Below are 15,704 nucleotides of genomic sequence, written 5' to 3'. Positions count from 1 at the left end.
AAAACGCACCCTTGGAAAGGACTCGCACCCTACAAATTACTACATTAGCGAGCACCGACACCATTCCCCTTTCGACCAATAAATTGAACGCATACCGATCTGTGTGTGTGTGTGTCCATGCAACGAACGCAGGGCGTGAATGAGTGAATGTACATCAACAAAACCTCATAAAATCGTGACAATTCGTTTCGGCTGTATTATAATTATAAAATCAACCACATGATACTGAATCCTTTCTTTTTGACATTACCTAAGGGTTTAAGCACACTATTAGCGAAGGTGGTCTGCAGAGGCGTTTAGTTGTATCTATCTCAAATTAATTTGAACTCATATTTATAAGCATAACATTTTACCAATTTCTGGACGATTATAAATAAAGAACATTCGATTAGTTGTAATATTTCCATTTCGTGTCTGTCGGACTGGCATTTGTTATTTTTCTTCGTTTAACTTATATTTTAACTACGTTTTATTACGCATAAATCTAAGTACTTGTAGTTGGTGCAACTTTGGCTGACAGAAATAATAAATATGGCTTTGTTAGTGTAAAATTATCTAGACGGTGCAAGGTCCTCCAGAAGTTACTCTTCGGATAACAACCAAAGCAGCAAAATCTGGTGGCGCAGTATTATGGGGAATCGTACTTACCATGTATCGTACTTCCACAAACTCCTATGATTTAGAAGGTTCAACCACGATAAGCAATTCAGCGTATATCGTACTCAACTTCGTTCGGTTGCCCTGGAACAGTATTGTAGTCGGTAGTGCATGGGACTGGCTGGCAGAGAACTTCAACATGGCTTGTACAGAAGGAGTATTGAACTAAGAGGTAGCTGAACTGTTCGGCGGAACAGATATCCTCACGGTGTACGAAGCCGGAAACAGGAAATGGTAAAGGCGCATTATGAGGATGTCCTACCAGGAAGTTGCTCGTCAGCAACAGGGTGGGCACTAGGCGTAGGGGACCAAAACGGGCTCGTGGGCTGAAATCCTCTCGGGAATTGAATGTAGCCGTGAGTTGGGAAGAACAGCTTTGAGCCGAGTTTCCAAGAAACGGATTGGTAACCGGACCATGTCAGCACGACATGCCCAACTGACAAGAGGCCAAAAGAAGGAGATATTTTAGAATCTTCCAGCTTAATGAATTTCATTTTGCTCGATGATTTTTTATCAGTTAACACGAATAGACATACTAACAGTTTTTGTTGAGCAACATGTTGTGGAAATTATTATTGAAAAGTGAAATAGTGGAACCACAAGCGTTTTTAAAATTATCTTTTGATTTTACTTGTGTATTCAAGTAGCAAATAACAATCCACTTCATTTAGCATAGACTTTGCACTATGTTCATTCATGGTCCAAGTATTATAAACTTGTATATTAAACGTAGCAAAAACTTAAAAATGTACTAATGCAAAAACTTTGAAAATTTAGCTTTTTTTTCAAAATGTTTGCCATCAACTTTTTCCATTTTTTTTTTTTTGACTCAGCAATACATCGTTTGGCGATTGTAGTTTGGCGAACCGGATACTCCACGACGCAAAACCGGTGCCCCATATGCTTGAGACGGATGCTACTTATCCGCCGTCATTTATCTACCAACGAAAAAAAAAAACCCTGCAAAAGCATCCCTGCTGGAGGTTGGAACACAAAAAAAGGAATCCAACCCCCGTTGCCCTGTTTGATGTAAGTAAGAGGCCGAAGCTCTTGATAAGAACCAGCGCTGAACGATGCATATATAATGCAATAATCTAGCTTAGGAAACTTTTCACTTGGCCAAGTTCCAGGATTAGAAGATAGCAGCCAGCCAACGCGAAAGCATAGCGACGATAGCGGATGGATAAGAGTGGCGCACTCGAGTGCAAAAACACACAAAAAGGCAAAAAAAAAAAACCAAACGAAAAATAGTGAAACATAACGCCCATGAAATGAACGGACTGGCGAACGGCGGGCGTGCATTAAAACCGAAAGGTACCGAAAGCACCGCAGGTGTCAACCCAGCACGAGCCAGTCGGCGTGTGCTTTTCGCATAAGGCAACCTCGGCATTCACCGGTGCCAGAGCAGGAGCCCAGTGCCAACTCCGGTTCGGGCGCTCGGCAGGAGCAAAATGGTAGCCAGCATTGTGCGATAAAAGTTTACTACTTGCATGATAAGATAGGGAAAAACGCGCGATGACACACCGAGCTCGGTTTCACACTGCAATATCTAGTCACGGGCTGGGGCTGAATGCTTGGAACCTTCACGGGAGAAATCTTCTCCACATCTTGCTTGCTCTGCATGCGGGAACCGGGTCACCATTCTGCGGCCGAATCCTACTTTACACCAGGTACCCCCAGGTACGGTGCGATTCACCCATCCTCGGTCCCATAACCGTGCCCCATTTTCCCCCTCCACCTGCTCCGACGGTGGTTGTTTATTCTTGCATTTTTCATATCCTGGTGGCATTTTTGCTGATGCTTTGTAAAGGTGGTGGAAAGTGGAGAGCTTAGTTAAAGCGGCAAAGTGGCTGTTCACCGGTGCTGTGCTTCGCCGAGAACAAAGCGTGTGCAAATGTGTGAGGTAGGTGTAATGGTCGGTGGTGGGTTCGGTGCGATTGAAAGCATTGGCGAAATGCACTTACGGAAAAGATTAAAACGAGAAAACAAAAAGCTCTCCACTACACACAGAAAAAAAAAACGGCTGCAAGAAAGCACAAATATAAATGCCGAGAAACGAAAAGTAATACGTTGGGACGTTAATATTTTATTAAATAATACGGATAGGGCTCGCTTAAGGGCTGAAGGGACCTCGCGGAGAAGGTGCCGGAGGTACCTGAAATAGAATGACTGCGATGCGAAAGTTTAACCATTCCGGACACTCGGCTACACCATGTGTGGTGGCTTTAGCATGGTCAAAAGAGCGTTTTTGGGGCCGAGTGCACTCCAATATACGTACGGCGGAGGTAGCCGGCAATTTAAAATAAAACCGCATGGTGATGTCGGACCGTTGTTTTACAATTATTACTATGCTTTCTAGTAGCCTGACACTTTCACGTTTGCCAGGGGCAACAGCGAGCGAGTGGAACGGAGAATGGCAGAAGAGTGTTCTCTTTTCATTATGTCACGGTTGTAGTGTACTAAGGTCAATGATACTGCTAATTGAGTTCTACTTGTCGTGACAGGTGTCATGGATGGCGGGTACACGATTTTTACTTTTCACTGTTGCTGTGTTTTGCATATTAATTTCGCGTTGTTATCGCGTTTGTATTGAAAGTTGATTATAATTTTTTGCTAAGGATAATATTTATTGTTTAAATACATAAATAGAATGTTTTACTAAAATATCCCTATTTTGGGTCCGCAGTTTATGCTGTTGTGTAAAGAATACTACTTTGGGAACAAGTATTGTACTCACTTTTCACTTCATTCAGTCAAATAGGAAGTTGAAGGTAAGTTAATAGAAAACCGCACAAATAAACAAATGTATTTAAAGATTAAATTAAGAAAGGTCAAATGTAAACTGGCTGATTGATTCTAGTAACTTTGAGGTTTTCCTTTTAATCCAAATATTGTGCAATGAAAAAGATCTCTGGATTCTGTTCTTCAATAATGTCTTTTATTCTACAGCGCAAGCTCGTTGAAAATGATGTCTTGTTATTTTTAGAACTTATAGAGATTTTGATTCATAAAGATTCGTTCAAACTCTTCTGAAGATGATCCTTATACTGTGGGCTGTAATCCCAAATCCTAAGAATGTAGATCATACACATATGCTCTTGTTCCGTTTCAACCTGTTGGAATTCGAATGATCTCCATGTGTCGTAACTTCACGAAAATGGCGGCTCCGCCAAAGATCCGAGAGATCTTTGAGTCTGTTGCACCATGATTTGTCCATTAGTTTGGGGATTTTAAGGAGTTTCATCAGTCCATCGAAGAATTTTGAACAAAAGCAGACAAACACAAATAACTGTTGTGTTGTGTTGAGTTTTTCCGTCATCTGACAAGTTGGTTCACTTTTCATCTTTGCTATTGCATATCCACCAAATTGTGTCAATACCAGTTAAATCCTATTCGTACACATATTCACATGAAGAGAATCATCAAGAAAAAGCACCGATTATTTGAAGTGTACTGTGTGATACTTTTTTCTTCTGCCACACCGCTTCACTTTCCAATGGGCGTAGCAAGATTGCGTGGGATACAATTTGTAGTATCATTTTATTGCAAAAATGTTTCAACAAAAAAAGTCTATCACCAGCCGTGCAAGATGAGATTTTCCGTGCACCGAGCGTCCGTCTGGCACGTTGGACACGGGTACCGTACCGTTCAATATCGTTTAGCGCCGAACGGTTTCGGATACTAACCAGCGTGACCTTCCCGGTAAAAGTGGTTTCCCCCGTTCGGAACGGGACACTTTCCGGTGTGTCCGGGCGAGAGCAGCGAAAATGGCAACGTATAGAAAAATCCCATCGATACCAAATGGTACCAAACGGGACAATTTTACCCCGTTCGGGGTTCGAGTTGGTGCCGGTGCCGGTTGGTATTGTTCCATGTGTTCCCGGGGCGTGTGTTCGGTCACGCAGCCCGATTGCTTCCCGCGTGTCGGTGAATGACGGCGAAATTAAATTCGTGAAAGCACCATTAAAATAAAATTAATTCGCAAGTAGCGCACCGGAGGCCCACTGTAGCACAAACGCCGTGGCGATTGGGTGAACTCGTTTCGGGGGACTAGTTCCCTCCCTGCGATCGCTTTTGTTGCGCGGATCTGCCAATTGCGCTGCACACTTTGGCTTCCGGTCGAATCCCGAATTCTAGGCCATTTTCCGGTTTCCTGTTCCGGTTTCCGGGGCGGCAAAAAGCCCGGGGAGAAAGCTGTCGCGGGTGGTAATGTTCCCGGGGGTGGGTGTAGCTTTTATTTTTTTGAGGATTGAAATTTTTCAAAATTCCAATACACTCTTCACAAGTGTTGGTGTTGGGGGTCGAGCGCCACGGGATGGACGATGGTAATTTTAATTCAAACGACACCTGAGCTAGCGTTCGGTTGCAACGGTTCCCACATGCTTGGAGCGAGAGCAAGATCCCTTCATGTGGTTACCACGGCACGGTGAAAGCGCTCCGGGGTGCATAAAGTGTTATGCCGAGCTTTAAGGGATTATCGTTTCGTTCGCTTTGCCGTGCCCGACATTCGATGGGTACGACGCGCGGCAGCACAAGGCTTCCCACTTTTTGGGGTTTGGTTGGTTTAACGGCTCGTTTGGAATTGTATCCGGCCTTCTGCACTGTCTACCTACGTCTTCGACGGAACTTCCCACATGCCGTCAACGCCATCGCAATCGGGAAATAAAGCACGAACCAAAAAAAAAAAAAAAAGGAAAAGGAAACATTAACACGTGGAAGCCGTTGACTCACCCTTCACTCTCCACCTTCCCCCCCAAAAAAAAGGCGTTAACTACCCCAGAATGGGTAGTACGGAGGGTGGAAAAATAGTCGTTAAGACTGAGCGGTCGATCCGGTCAGGGCTGGGTGGGCCCCCGGCTGGCAAAGGACTGGTGTGTAAATGGGTAGGATTTAATGAATATTGAATTGATGTGGTAAATAATGGTGGAAATCGTACCATTTCACCGGATACCAGATTTATCTCCTTTGATGCTAGGGTTGAAGGTGTTTCGCGATGATAATAGGATTATACGCACAGGAATAATACCCTTAATTAGCCAATCATATGCACCGTCGGTTGGTTGCATTCGCCCGGGCGAAAGGCGAAACCGGTCTCGGTGCACATGCTCGGGGAACATTTTGAGGGACAAAGTTTAATCGTTGTTAATCATGGTTATGATTGAAGTTGGGCTGTGGTTACCGGCGGATTGTACTGCAGGAGATATTTTATATGTTTGCCTCACTAGAAAGCCGTTCCTGATCAAAATTGACCAAACTCGGGAACTATCTTTTACGGAAGGCGGTCACACAGCTGTGGTAATTAATGTTTTCATCCGTTGGTTTCGTAATAAAGTACGATTTTCGATAACGTATTAAACCAAATGAGCATATATTGGATGCTACATTAAGCAATACTTAAGCGTTTCAGTTCGGTTTTGTCAATAAAATCACCAACTTTTGTCTTTGGATTTGAACATTAAGAAATACAGTGGTGGCCATTAAAGTAAGGCCAATTTTTTTACAGATGGACTAAAATCACATCCGCATTCAGAAGCAACTGGCAAAGAGCTTTATATTCTGGTAATGGAATATTCCATGCTCCACAATTGTTTTCACAGTACAACACGAGTGATACAGCTCCGCACTCCCCCAATTTTGGCCATATCAGCGCTACCCACAGAAGCCCAATATCACGCTGATGTATTGATGGTCGCCCTCAGCAGCAGTGCAGAACCAGTAAACAGAAGAGATTATAAAATTCTTAGGAAAGACGACACAACATACTAAGGATTTTCCTGGTTTTGCTCTGTTAATCTGTTCATTGAAGATTAGAGCCTCATCAAACTAAACTGCTAGATCTTTCACAACTTGTACCCATTGGACAACGACGTCACAGAGCGAGTAAGGCATGTTGATATGATGGGTGGCAAAAATAAAAAAAACGATCAAGACGAAATTGAAGGATTAGGGAGTCATGGGATGTGGATGCAGAAAGGAAAGTCTCTATGTCATCTGCATCAAGTGGGAGGGTTCTAACACAGTCGTTTACAAATATCATAAAAAGGCGTGGGCTCAGGACGGTGCCTTGAGCAACCCCAGATAGGTTTTCAAATTCACTAGAAAACGGAGAACCCACTCTGACATTGGAGCATCTATCCGTAAAATAGGATGCCAACCAAGTCAGGATAGGGTCACCAAATCCTTATTTTTAATTTTATTTAAAACAAACTTGGGAGGAAGTCTGTTAAAAGTTGCTTTCGATACTGAAACTAAAAGATAAAATAATAAAAATAAATTTGTAAATGTTGTAGTAAGTAATAAATTATAACTAATTACAATATAACTTACTAATTATTATGGGAAACACTGTATAGAATTTACACCATCGAAATGTTATGCAAATCGAACCACTGTTGAAACCGAAAGAAGGCATAGCTGAAGAAAAATAGAGACCAACTTTCTAATCAATAATGACCTGCACATGAATTAGCCTACAAAAAGCTCTCCAAGCCAAAGAGCTACAAAACGCCGCACACAGAAAACTCGTTACCGGCGAAGTAGACCTTAAAAGTTAAACCACACAACTGCCTAACATTGCTCCCGGTAGACCCGTGCCCTTATCTAGCGCCAAGAAAACTGTACCAGGGAAGATGGAAATCGAACGCACGGGCACGTCGGAACGAGTTGCCAACCCGTGCTGGGCAGGGAGGGTAAATCGGTATTCGGTGAGTGTAATTAATAAGTTTCGCTCGTTCGTGGGTACGGCGGTCTCATTCCGTATGCGAAGAAGTTTCGCTCAAGAAAACTATACATCACGCCAAAAAAGCAGGCACCAGGCAGCCACGGTCAACAAATCAAACCCACAAGCCATGTCGCTTTTTCCGGGTGGGCCCGATGAATAATTAACTTTCCAATTTACGGTATTCCCACCGCGCGGACTGGGACACCGGATCCCATTTGGCTCGTTGTGATGCTGTTGAATGTTTTATCCTTTCCATTTGGTGCCGGTGTGTCAGCGATCGTAGCAATACACTCGCAAGTAAACAGCATCAATCTTAATCACAGGTAATTAGGGTACATCAATTTTGCACTGAATTAATAGAGGTTTGTGGGCGTTCCTAGCTTCCAAACGAGCCATAAGGGAGGGCGAACTGCGAAATGAGCGTTTCGGCTGTGTGCTTGTATTCGGTCCGTGCCGAGCAGGCTGTGGTGCATTGCTTTGGTTGATTCGAAGCCGGCACGAAAAACGCAAGACGAGTCCGTTGTCCTGTCCGGGATGGAGGCGCACGCCGGGAAGCGTTTGCAGTTTTGGCAGCGGCAGCTTTATCGAGTACGATGGGGTAATAAAATATGTAGTTTATGTATCAATATTCAAAATCGAATTAAGATAAATGCCAATTTTGAATGAGCAAGGAGAAATGGAACCGGCGCCTAGTTCGCCGTGGATGAAATGAGTAAGGAACTTGTTTGAAATGTTAAATTACTCTTTGCAAAGTGTGTCAATGTAACGAAAAGTGTTAGTTTTTCTTTTTTTAACGAAGTAGAAAGTGCATTTGAATTAGTTTAGCACTTTTTTAAGTCTGTTTTGATGAACTTATTGATTTAATTGTTGCCTTGTTTTCGTTATTGCTTTATTTATTTCTTTCTTATTTGTTATTTATTTTCTTTCTATTTTTCTATGTTTCTTAGAATTTTTTTCTCGCGTTTTGTTTATTTCTTTACATCTTGGTTTTGTTTTACTTATTTTTAATTACAATGAAAAATTTAATCTGTGTGTAATTTATATTTAAAAAAATATTAAAGTGAAAAATAAATCAGAAAACAGCCATAAAAAAAATGTTCGAGAACAAAGGAACAGAATAATTAAAATTGTTTTTAATAAGTCAAATATTACTAAATTATCAATAGACAAATAAAAAATTGGATTCAAATAAAAATTCTGTAAATTTTAAGATACAGAATTCCTTCATTGATTAAATTATTTTTCAGAAATAGCTAAATTATTCAAAATATAAATTATTATAGTCATACAAAACGAGCAAACAGGAATCATTCCATCCATTCGGCATTAGTAGGTAGGTCTAGGTAGGCTATCAATGTTTTTTTTTAAATTTTTTATTGGAAAAGGGAAGCAAAATTTGGAGTGTGTGAATAAAATTGTTAAACAGTGAAAAAAGAACATAATTACATTTGAAAAAGCGCAGAAAGAAAACGTAAAACCCGTTCGAAAAATGAGAGAAATAGTTGTGTTTCATCTCGGACAGTGTGGCAATCGGGTGGCGGAAAACTTTTGGGAGTACATTTGCGACGAACACTGCCTGAACACGCAGGGTCAATTCGTGGGCCAACACTACCTGCCACTGCAGCGCATCAACGTGTACTTTGACGAGTCACCGTGTTGCAACTTCGTGCCACGGGCGATCTTCGCCGACCTGGAACCGAGCGCACTGAACCACCTTCGCTGCAGCCGGTACGGGTGTCTGTTTTCGCCGGAAAGTTTCATCAGCGGAAGGACGAGTGCGGGCAACAATTGGGCCCGCGGCTACCATACGGAAGGGGCCGAGCTGTTGGACCAGATAGAGGACTGTACGCGGCGCATGGTCGAGGGTTGCGATTGTCTGCAGGGGTTTCAGCTGGTACACTCGATCGGTGGCGGTACTGGGTCCGGCTTGGGGACGCTGCTGCTGGAATCGCTGAAGGACCACTATTCGGACAAGATCACGAACACGTTCAGTGTGATACCCTCGCCGAAGGTTTCGGAAGTTGTGGTGGAACCGTACAATTCCGTCTTCGCGCTCAGCTCGATGATACGCTCGAGCGATGAAACGTTCTGCCTGGACAATGAAGCGTTGTACGACATTTGCGTGAAAACGCTCCGCCTGCCCGTGCCGGATCTGGACGATTTGAATCATCTGATCGCATCCGCTATGGCCGGCATTACCTGCAGCTTTCGGTACCCGGGCCAGCTGAACTCGGACCTACGGAAGCTGCTGACGAATATGGTGCCCTACCGAAGGTTACACTTTTTCGTGCCCGGCCTGGCGCCGTTGTGTGCGCGCGATTCCGAATGCTATCGGCAGACGACCGTGCCGGAGCTGGTCTATCAGCTGTTCAGCAACAGCAATCTGATGGCGGCGTGTGACCCGCAGCTCGGGACGTTCCTAACCGCGGCCGCCATCTTTCGCGGTCGTCTGTCAACACGCACGGTCGAGGAGCATATGAGTGGTGTGCGTTTGAAGAGCAGCCAGCTGACGTTCAGCGGCTTCATCCCGAACAACGTCAAATCGGCAATTTGCGACGTGCCGCCGCGCGGTATGAAAATGGCGGCCACGTTCATTGCCAACACGACGTCCATAACGCAGCTGTTTCGGCGCATTACTGATCAGTTCGGGACGATGTACCGGCAGCGTGCCTTCCTGCACTGGTACACCGGTGAAGGTATGGATGAGGGCGAGTTTGTCGAGATGGAAAGCAAACTGACGGAGCTAGTGGACGAGTACGACAGCTACCGGGAGCAAGGTCTGGTAAAGGAGGAAGTTGAAGATGAAGAAGAATAGGGCGGTGAAATGTAAAAATGACCACAAATTATATCATACCGCATGTATCATTTAAGGTGTTATTTTTTTATTAGAAAGTGAGTCTAAAATTGCTTAATATCTGGCGGAATTGGCGATAACTTTCATCTGTGACCAATGGGGCCCGCTTTGGCGTAATCCTTTTTTTGTACCCCTTAAAGAGTCGTACGGAGAATTGGCAGAACAGAAGGGGGAAGAAAAGACAAACTTATATAGTAGCAAGCTTCGTTGGCATAATTTTGCAACATATCATCCCAAAGCTTCGACTGATGGGTCACCCGAGACCGGGCCCGAAAATCAAACTACCACGTCGTTTGGTGCGGCTCGAAAGCGGGGCGGGCGATGATTTCGGATGTGCAATTTATTATCATTTCGTGTCAATGTCCTTTTTTTTGTTGTTTCCTCCCACCCGTCCCGTCCTGGGAGTTCCAGCACACAGGCCACTATATATCTTGCGGGTAGCAAGTTGACCAGCGGCGACAAGCGCAATCGGTCGGAATGGGTTGTCTCGGCGTGAAACGGAATACACCGACCAGCCGAAGATATAATAATTCCGTGCCGAGTCAGCGATGAATATATCCCCTGGCATCATTTATAACGAGAGCGCCTTATAAGCGAAGTCAAACGGACACTACTGCTGAAGTGATCGCAAAACGGGGGGCAAGCGGGGGCGGGATAGTATGACGAATGGCTTTTAATTACACATATTGACCGATCCGTTCCCACACGTAATAGCGTTCGTAGCGAAATGGAGTGTCCTTGTACCTTGTACCTACCGATGGCTTGGGGTTGGGTTGGTCCGGTGTGATGGTTTTATGAAATATGAGGTTGCATTTAGGGAAAATTAATCTTACGTCGGTTAGGAAACGGATGCCACCGTACCGGTTGGTATGCGGTTGCGGTGTGCGTGCTGCTGGCAGTTTGCGCACGGAAAACGTGTTGACAATTAAGTGGGAGTACAATGCTTAACCTTTCTCGGAGGTGCAAGGAAGCGTCCTGGGGAGGCACAATATTAAAACACCATTTTTCTAGCTAAATCGACCTCGATTGTGTTGTGAGTTTTGTCTAAATATGCTGGTACCGTGCTCTATGTAGTGCTAATGAAATGCTCATTACAAAACAGAAAGCAACCACGAACAGTTCTTTATTTCCACGAAATATGAAGTTTGGTACGATTCTGTATGCTTATTATTAACAATGCTAGGAAGCCTAAAACCAATATTTAAGCAAACTACTTTGAATGAGAATTTCGGACCAAAGAATGTCAACCCGAGGTAGCATAGCTCACGATTTAGCACAACACATTTTCAACACCAACCAACGGTGTTGTAGAATTGACCCATCCACGTGTTTGTACTTCTCATTTGCATGGGTTGCATGGGTTGTCATACCTGGTAGTTGGCTTCAGCAAAATGAAATCATAAATTCGGTTAATTTTTATTGGAAAACTTAAATATGATTACTGAAGTTATAATTAACAAAAAAAAAAGAAGAAAGGAAAACAAGCACACCGAACGAGCATGCAAATTGATGGCAACACAACGGCAAAACCGATAAGATTGGGTGGGTCCGACCATCTCCTGCCTTTTGTTCACGTTTTCCATGTACCGGTACGGTGCACGACACTAGATTACGCAAAGTGTGTGCTTTATTACGGGGTGCGTTTCATGAAATTAACTGTGCGCCCGGGTGCTTTTATGGGAAATGAATATTCACCAACCAAAAAAAAAACACGTACCCTACAGCCCGTTAGTGGGTGTCGCTTGAGGGGAGAAGTACACATTGCGGGAACTACCAGCCGAGCTGTAATTTGTGATGAGATGAGTTGTGGGGTGCGTTTCACTTTAAAATGCAAAATATGTTCATTGTGGGTTGTTGGCAGTGGTTTTTATTTGGATTTGCTTATGAGCGGTAGGTCTATTTTATGAAGAATGTTTGATTTTATATGAAACACACTATTTGACCGTCAGTGGGTACACAGAGTGTTACAAAATCTGTTACAATTTAACAGAAAATTCACAGAAAGTGTTACGGGAATTTCACGCATGTTGTTTGTTATCGTTATTATCGCTTCAGACATCAAAAGCTCGACAAAACAAATAATCGTTGAAGTAATATTACATTCATGTTCCAAATTCAAATATTCCACACGTTTCCAAATGCAATAAAAATTCATTCTTAAACTACATTCTGTAAACTGTTTGAAAACAACGAAAGCTTTATATAGTTGAAAGATTTATTTATGACTTTTATGATCATCGGTTTCTTGAAGGGTTTTTCCGGTTGTATGGTGTATACGCCCGAAGAGGGAACCTCTCCACCGGTTCTGTACACTTTATCATGCGGATTCTGCGTGATGTTCTGTTGCGGTGTGACTATCTGACTATCATGCTTGAAGTACCAACGATGGTACACCACACGATTAATGCGCACAGAAGGTTGATCTTACACATGTTGATCGTACTGCAAAAACTATAGCAATGGCGCTGGCAGCTACCGGTTGACCTTTTTATATTCGTTATTACTCCAAAGGGAATGTTTCTAGCTACATTCGATCCACGTGCAACTTGATTCGATTCGCATTGCTTGTAGACAGCTTGAACATTTCAAATACGTTGTATCATGGATTGCGAGTTATTGTTTCTTTTCTTTAAACGTTACGGAAATTATTGTTTATTATAAGCACTAAGCAGCTGCTGTATTAACTAGGCAGAGTGAGCGGCTACATCGTCGTAAGGATCGTCGTCCAGAGTGCCACGAAAGGGTAAAATGTTTATTAACGATGTTGTTTTCTGTGTTACTACATGCCACAAGCGTTGTTTTTGTTCGCACACCCTCTTTCCCAATCCCAGATTATTTCTTTTCTTCTCCTTTTCCTTTTCCTATTCCTTTCCATAAGCACACTCAAGGCCAGTCAGTCAGTCAGTCTTCGAGAGGGCCATAAGATTTACTGTTTAATGTACAATATTAAAAATTTATGATTACCACAACGACAGTGTCAAAACGTTGCGTCAGCGTTGAAAAGTATTTGTGGAAACAAAAATGCATAGCTAATCTCATAAATCCTTATTTCGCGCTGAACTGCTAAAACATTACACAGCAACAATTTTACTAATGTTTATTAGCATCAATGATGACTAAGAGGCCTCCTTTCATAAATTATCGCCTATCCAGAGATCCTCTCTACACTTGTTAACGAACAACATATAGACATATGTAATCTTGCTGTTAGTGATAGCTTAAGAGATGTATTGCGCAAAATAAGAGTACAAAGTTTCATAATGCTGATTTATTAAAAAAAATCTATTGAATTAAACCTTCTTTGGTCTTATCATCATTTTTGATGTTTTAAGTGCGTAATGATGCCCCCGAAAGGTGGCCCATACCATGCCAGTTGCATATTCTTTCGTTTCCCCTCGAAGATATTTTCCATTGAGATTGCTGTGAAATATTTGCATATGTTAATGATAATGCCATTGCTTCACATCATCAGTAACACACATACCTCATATGGCAATTGTTGTACCACCAGGCGCCGGTAAATGTGACTGCACAGTGCTTTTCCCATATATCGTTATCCGCGTCGAATGTTGAAAATTTCATGCCCGTGGTGCCACTGAAAGAATTACCCGCCGTTCCCGTATATCCACCAACCTTTGTCGCTTCATACTTTTGGCTCTCGTCTCCAATCTCGAACAGATCATATTTCGCGTACGTCTTATTGCCACCAAAATCTTCCAGCACCACCACCAACTCGTACGGTCGTGACACTGTCAGTTGATAAATACGATCCAAGCCCAACCAGAACTCACCGTCCAGATTTCCAAACCCGTTCTTGTACTCTTTCCAATTGCGATAGAAGTTTGTGGATCCATTGAACCGATGCTGTATCACGGTCCATCTGCCAGAATCGTACTTTTGATCACACAACACGCTCATCGGTTGCTTGAAGGGTTTTTCCGGTTGTATGGTGTATACGCCCGAAGAGGGAACCTCTCCACAGGTTCTGTACACTTTATCATGCGGATTCTGCGTGATGTTCTGTTGCGGTGTGACTATCTGACAGCTCTGATCACATAACTGGTTTTCGGTTTGTTGTTGCTGTTGCTGCGGAATATCTTGAATCATGCTTGAAGTACCAACTTCAACACCAACTGTGATGGTACACCACACGATTAATGCGCACAGAAGGTTGATCTTACACATGTTGATCGTTGATCGTTGACTGCAAAAACTATAGCTATGGCGCTGGCAGCTACCGGTTGACCTTTTTATATTCGTTATTACTCCAAAGGGAATGTTTCTAGCTACGTTCGATCCACGTGCAACTTGATTCGATTCGCATTGCTTGTAGACAGCTTGAACATTTCAAATACGTTGTATCATGGATTGCGAGTTATTGTTTCTTTACGGAAATTGATGCATACTAAAAGCCAATATTCAGTGGCTTGTTCAACCATGGGCAGAATGGACTTTCGTTAGGAACCGCATCGTCGTTCAGGTAAAATGTGTGTTAATAAATATTGTTTTCAGTATTGCAACATGCTAAATGTTTTGTTTGTACCTTAAACATGTTTGTCCGCGCACGCCATACAGCCTTTCTCTTCTTTTGCTCCCATCGCAGTTTATAACCATCGTTCAGGGGGCTTCCAACATTTGTTGATAAGATATTGTGTTTGATTAACCACATCGTCGATAGCGAACAGCGATAACAGTGAAACAATGATAGAATACATAATCAGATGAAATGTTTTTACAATGTTTTCGTACACAAATACAAAAAAAAAATACAAATTACACTGGTGACGGAATAGTGCTACAATGTGTGCACGGTATTCGCAATACAAGTATTGTACTGGTCGGTTGATTATGTTTTTGCGCAATATTATTACGAGATTATTCCACGTGCCGACACGATAACAACAATTACTTGTGTATTTATCGGAACAGTTATCGAAGTTTCCAGTTTACAACATCTGTTTTTATAGTCTTTGTCATTCTTTTACTGGAATTCCGACTGTATGCTATATACACAATATTATATAGATCCTTTATAAGTCGTTATCTACAATAACTCTTGCTTGTTGTCCGCTTCTAGCATGTGTTTGTGAGGAAAAGGGAGAGAGTGAGTGTGAGAGAGATTGAGAGAAAATAGGAGAGTTAAGTTTCAACAATATTATTAAACAAGTGTGTTCAGTTTGAAGGGATTTATTTACCACCGTAAAGGGTTTTTATTTGCAATGGTACTTGCGAAACAATCACTTGTGTCACTGGTATGTTTTTGCTTCAAACATTTGGGGAACTCAAGTAAATATGTCGATGTTGGAATGTTCCCGTATCACCGTTGGCGGTATGAAAATATTTACCGTCAATCAGAAAGCAAATTGAATCAAAACAATGCTTTGTTCCCACCTTTTCTTTTCAGTTCGCTTACCGGATGTGCCCCGAAGTAGTGGAAGGGACGACTCTCACAAACTCAAGTGGAGAAATGCC

At 42.7% G+C, this 15,704-nt stretch overlaps 2 protein-coding genes across 2 annotated transcripts; one reads left to right on the top strand and one right to left on the bottom strand.

Annotated features, from left to right (window-relative positions):
- The first annotated feature begins 8,867 nt into the window (after positions 1-8,867).
- On the top strand, positions 8,868-10,193 carry LOC128716033 (tubulin beta chain-like). Its single transcript, XM_053810956.1, has one exon. It carries the CDS (start codon positions 8,868-8,870, stop codon positions 10,191-10,193), a length of 1,326 nt encoding a protein of 441 aa, XP_053666931.1.
- A 3,329-nt stretch (positions 10,194-13,522) lies between these two features.
- On the bottom strand, positions 13,523-14,417 carry LOC128715929 (microfibril-associated glycoprotein 4-like). Its single transcript, XM_053810851.1, has 2 exons — positions 13,717-14,417; positions 13,523-13,652 (listed from the first exon to the last, which is right to left on the bottom strand). The coding sequence occupies exons 1-2, from the start codon at positions 14,415-14,417 to the stop codon at positions 13,523-13,525; spliced, it is 831 nt and encodes a 276-aa protein (XP_053666826.1).
- Positions 14,418-15,704: the final 1,287 nt, after the last annotated feature.

Source organism: Anopheles marshallii, chromosome 3 (genome assembly GCF_943734725.1).
Source record: "Anopheles marshallii chromosome 3, idAnoMarsDA_429_01, whole genome shotgun sequence".
Classification (NCBI taxonomy): domain Eukaryota; kingdom Metazoa; phylum Arthropoda; class Insecta; order Diptera; family Culicidae; genus Anopheles; species Anopheles marshallii.
The sequence above is the reverse complement of the archived record's forward strand: the minus strand, read 5'-3'. Positions and strand labels throughout refer to the sequence as shown.